We start from the raw sequence: 5,180 nt of genomic DNA, 5'->3' as shown, positions 1-5,180 counted from the left end.
TAAGCTGTCTTCATTCCCACAGGACACCCACGGCCGGCGGCTGCGGGGGCTGCTCCGGCGGTACCGGTGAGGGTGGGCGGGCGGCTTTGCACAGCAACAGCCGGCAGAGCTCAGGCTCCATGAGAACAGGCAGCAAACACCCTGCAGGCAGATGATGGGGCGGTCCCAGCACTGATTCAGGCTGGATCCACCTACGAGATACCAACCCACCCGCAGCGCCAGGACTGCAACACAGACACCTTCCCTCCGTGTTGCACAGCTTAGGAACAGCATCAGCCGTGTGATGGGCAGCCTCAGGCCTTTCCCATGGAAGGTGAACGCCACAGATCACCTTGTCGTTGGGTTTTTTTAATGGCACTTTTATTTTTGCTGCTCACTCTAGGGTGGGGAGGCCTCAGGACCAAGGCAGCTTCTGGATGAGGAGTGGATATAGCCTTGAACAGTCGTGTCCACCAGTGGGACAGATGGCAGAGGTGAAAAAAACTGCTCTTGCGAGCACAGCACCCTCATTTCAGATCAGGGAACATGCTGAGCTAAGAAACCTCTTCGGACAGAAATTTTCATGCTGTATGGATTAAACAGACATGATTTAATGAGAATCAATGAAATCTGGTTATAGTCTCTGCCAGGGCAAACAAGCTGGCCAGCACTGCAGCATGGCAAGGCACGTGGAAACACTCTCATGGGATGAGTCGGTGCATAGGGACCCTTGCAGTCCCAAATCCAGCCCACAGCCCTGGTGGGATAGAACAACGCTCTGCCTGGGGCTTCCCAGGCTTGGAGGCAGCTGTTCCTCCTGCTCCTTCAGCCAGTTACTCATTAACTTCCTTAAGAGCCCAGGCCAAACAGCAGTGGCACAGCCCATGCTGCCCTGCTCACCATGCCAGCTTCCATGTGGATACCGCTGCTGCTGGGGAACAGCAGGAGCCTCCTCGGGGTCTCAGTGCCACGGCAGAGCCCAGACTCGCACCCCTCACCCTGCAGGGGACAGGGCTGGGGAATGGCCCAGGCTGCAGCTGTAGGATCCCGAGTTTGGTTTAGGATGGGCAGCGACTGGTAGTGCTTGTGGTCCAGGACAGACTTGACACGAGCACACCTCCCAGACTCTGCTACCAGAGAGCTGGTGCTGCAGGCAGAGGGCAGGGCAGGAGGAGCCAGTTCTGGGCAGCAATGGGCGAAGGATGTTGGCTTGCAGAATGAGTGCTGAGGGCTTGGACCTGGGAGACACCAGGCTGCTCTTGCTGAGCTCTCCAGGCAAAACCCAACATGTGCAATGCCTGGGGCTGATGCCGACCAGGCCCTGTTGTGGCAGGCTGGAATTTGGCCACGCCAATGTGGAATTAGCATCCAGATTGGTCCCACCCTGGTCTGTGACTTCCTCCAGAGCCAGCAGGCCCCAAGTTCATGGTCACAGTGCAGAAGATGAGCTGGAAAGCTGGTGACAGCTGCTCCTTACCATGTCAGTGCTGGATCTGCAGGCAGGACACAGTGGGGACAGAGTTGGTGCCTCTGCTGGAGAATCGGCGGCGGTTGCCCGAGTGAAGGAGGATCCTCTTCACAGCCCCAGCCAGCTGGGAGAGCTGCAGCCGCACGTCCCTCTGCCAGAAAGAGTAGAGCAGCGGGTTGAGGAGGGAGTTGCCCAGCCCCAGCAGCCAGAGGTAGTTCTCGATGACCCTGGTGGGGAAGCACTCGGAGCAGACAGTCTGCACGATGCTGGCAACAAAGAAGGGCAGCCAGGACAGCGTGAAGCACCCGATGAGCACAGCCACAGTGCGCATGGCCTTCATGTCGCTGGTGGTGCGGGCCGGGGGGCAGGCAGTGCCCGCCAGCCCTGCCTGCTCCACCTCCTGAATGTGCTGCACGTGTACGGAGGCGATTTTCAGCATGTCGCAGTAGAGATAAATAAAGAGGAAGAGTGCTGGGAAGAAGCCGACGCAGAAGACGGTGAGCATGTAGGTGGGGTGGAAGACCCCAAAGATGGAGCACTTCTCATGGTGGGCGACCTTCTGAAAGCCTGGGGTGAGGACCGGGAGGAAGCCGATGATGGCAGCCACCAGCCAGAGCCCCGCCAGATGCACCCCGACCCGCAGGCCTGTCATCAGCTGGAAGTAGTGGAAAGGCTTCCTGATGGCCAGGTGCCTATCACATGCGATCAGGGTCAGGGATAGGATAGAGGCAGCAGAAGAGGATGTCACAAAAGACATTCTCAGGACGCAGAAGATCTGGGGAGGATAAAAGGGCTGGGAAAACTCATCCATGACCAGCCCTGTGACCGTGAAGCCAACCATGGCATCCGCAACGGCGAGATTGAGGACAAAATAGAGCCCCTTGGAGCCTCTTTTCTGGATGAGGCAGAGGAGAGCGATGACCACCAGCGCATTGGCAGTGATGATGAGCGAGGCCAGCACAGCGAGGATGGCTCCGAAGGCTGAGCCAGCCATGGCTGTCCCCACGGGGCACAGCCCCACGATGGTGTGTCCCCAACACGGTTCTAGGGCATCCCTCACCGTGGACTTCCAAGAGCAGCTCCTCAGTCCGGCGGTGCTGCAGCAGCCAGTGGTGTCTCTGAGCTGGAGCGGAGCTCTGCTGAGCCCCTGCCTGCGGAAGGGACTGGAGCACTCCCAGCACCTGCTGTGCCCACAGAGGTCCCTCCCTCCAGCCACGTTTCCAGACAACCCTGGAGCAGGAGGTGAGCTGTGAGCACCTGGACAGGAAGCTGCCACGATGGCACAGGGGGTGGTGCCTGTGCCCCTGCCAAGCACCAAGAACCTGAGCAGAGATGGTGCTGGCATCAGGGAACAAGCAGAGGGATGTCCCAGCACCCAGCCCCACTGGTCCATGTGGGTCACACAGCTCACGGGGTCCCTGCCAGAGCCAGGGAAGCCTCTTCCTGCAGGGATCAAGAGAACACCACTGATCCCTTGGTGCAGCAGCTGTAAAGGTGATGTGGTTGTAGAGGGGAAAAGAACCGACGAGATGTCAGCTAAAGCACACGTAAAGTTGTCCATGAGCCTGGGAACATGGCATGTCTTCAGCAGGTGCAGCTGGGACACTACAGTGCATTTGGTAAGCCCATAACAAAGAACCTACCATAACCTGCAGAGCAGGAACCTGCCATAACCTGCAAAGGGGCCTCCTAACAAGCAGAAGTCAGGAGCTGGTGTCCTCTGCTCACTTATGGATCCACGTAAAAGTAACAGGCTTCCCACCCAAACCAAGTATCCCTCTCCCAAAGTATGTGAACTCCATATCATCCTTCAGACCCTCTGGGGATGCTTGGGGTGACTGCAGGCTCTGGGACACAGATAATCTCCAGAGAGAGACTTCACCCATCACGGACCTCACCCCAAGAGCACCATAATAATAGACCACTTTGGAATGGAATACACAGACTTGCTACTAACAGTACAAAAATAAAATTATATATTCTGTTTCATGGTTTGGGTTGGGAGGGACTTTAAAGATCATCTAATTCTAACCCCTGCAATGGCAGGGACACCTCACACACTCTTTACTAATTACAAGTGTATTTCCCTTACCAATAGTAACTTGTAACAAAGAGATTCATGGAAATAAAGCTTCTGTGTCCTTGTGTATAGAGTCCTATGAACCCAGTGCACGTCCCTCACATTCCCAGAGTGGGTGACCCACACAGGCCAGGACTGAGACTGCTGCATCCCTTTAAACCAAGTGCAAGAAGTCACTTCTCCTGTCTCATGAGCCGGAAAATAATGGAGCTGCCAGGAAACAGGCAGGTTCAAACCTTCCTCTGTCAAACAGTAACCAGAGGCTGGGGAGAGGCTGGGATCAAGGCACAGGGCAGGACCTGGCACTGTGATGGGGAGATGCTGCAGAAACACGAACTGTGGCCACTGTGGATGGAGCTGCAGAGCAGGGAACACCCTGGGTCTGCTCTGCAGGTGGGTACGGGAAGGGCTTTGGTGGCCTCACACCCCCAAACCTCCTCTTGTATTTGCCCAGGGAGACGTCAGGGATGAGTCCAGAGGAGGCCATGCGGATGCTGCGAGGGCTGGAGCAGCTCTGCTCTGGAGAAGAGAAGGCTCCTGAAGGGGAGACCTTAGAGCAGCTCCAGTGCCTAAAGGGGCTGCAGGAAACCTGGAGAGGGGCTTGGGACAAGGGCCTGTAGGGACAGGCCAAGGGGAATGGCTTGAACCTGCCCGAGGGGAGACTGAGATGAGCTCTTAGGCAGAAGCTCTTCCCTGTGAGGGTGCTGAGGCGCTGGCACAGGGTGCCCAGAGAAGCTGTGGCTGCCCCATCCCTGGCAGTGTTCAAGGCCAGGTTGGACACAGGGGCTTGGAGCAAGCTGCTCCAGTGGAAGGGGTCCCTGCCCGTGGCAGGGGGCCAGGACTGGATGATCTTCAACCCAAACCCCAGAGTCTGGAATTCTGTGACTATAATGTCCTGAGGCAAAGAACCTCCTTAGAAAATGCCAGACCTCAACAGCTCTGCCCCTCGGAGCAAGGTTACCAGCCATGTAGGGGCTGGGATGTTGGTTTTCAAACCACTCAGCAGTACACTGAGCTACCAATGGAGAATCCTTGGGAGGACTCAGCTTTTCCTCCCTGCTGGCAGCCAAGGTGGGACGCTTTTGGGATGAAGGGCTCTCTGACCACCCTCCGGGAGTGCCTGGCAAAGGGCGAGGTGCGCCCACACCTGCAGGGATCACCACCACCACCCGTGTACCTCCGTTACTACTGACAGAGTGAGGCAGAGGAACATGGGGCAGCATTTATGACAGCCAGTGCTATCACAGCTCTGATAAGGGCCATCTCCAGGGGCTGGGACCACTCAGGGAAGGCAGGACATCTCCAAAGCCATCCTGAGGAGCTGATCCAATGGGAGGAAGAAGAGGGGAAGTAAGAGCCTCTCACCAGCACCCTGCAGTTGAGAAATGCAAACAGCAAAGTGGCCGTGGGGACACACCTGAGGCTGCTATGAGGAGCCTCTGAGCAATGCCTGAGAAACATGCCCAGGACACCAACTGCACATGCTTAAGAGCTGTTGGGGGATTAGTCCAACAATCAACAGCAACATCCCATGGGAATGATGCACAGAAGACATGGCCCCAGGACTGAAGGTACAGGAACAGAAAAGAACACCCAAACAATGTCATGAACTGCAGTTAAAATCCATCTCCAAATAGACTCATATTCATCCAC

At 56.5% G+C, this 5,180-nt stretch overlaps 1 protein-coding gene across 1 annotated transcript; it reads right to left on the bottom strand.

The window, feature by feature from the left end:
* Positions 1-870: 870 nt before the first annotated feature.
* Positions 871-3,230, bottom strand: GPR119 (G protein-coupled receptor 119). The gene has a single exon (XM_061368969.1). The coding sequence runs from the start codon at positions 3,006-3,008 to the stop codon at positions 1,461-1,463; it is 1,548 nt and encodes a 515-aa protein (XP_061224953.1). The 5' UTR covers positions 3,009-3,230; the 3' UTR covers positions 871-1,460.
* Between the last annotated feature and the right edge of the window lie 1,950 nt (positions 3,231-5,180).

The sequence above is a fragment of the Neopsephotus bourkii genome, unplaced genomic scaffold (genome assembly GCF_033783945.1).
Source record: "Neopsephotus bourkii isolate Nb327-2 ecotype Australia unplaced genomic scaffold, CSIRO-AGI_Nbou_v1 NB_1468, whole genome shotgun sequence".
Classification (NCBI taxonomy): domain Eukaryota; kingdom Metazoa; phylum Chordata; class Aves; order Psittaciformes; family Psittacidae; genus Neopsephotus; species Neopsephotus bourkii.
Note: the sequence above shows the minus strand (reverse complement) of the source record. Positions and strands in the feature narration are given on the sequence as shown.

Coding starts and splice junctions, on each gene's coding strand:
- GPR119 (XM_061368969.1), bottom strand. CDS start 3,008: ATGGACAACTTTACGTGTGCTTTAGCTGACATCTCGTCGGTTCTTTTC.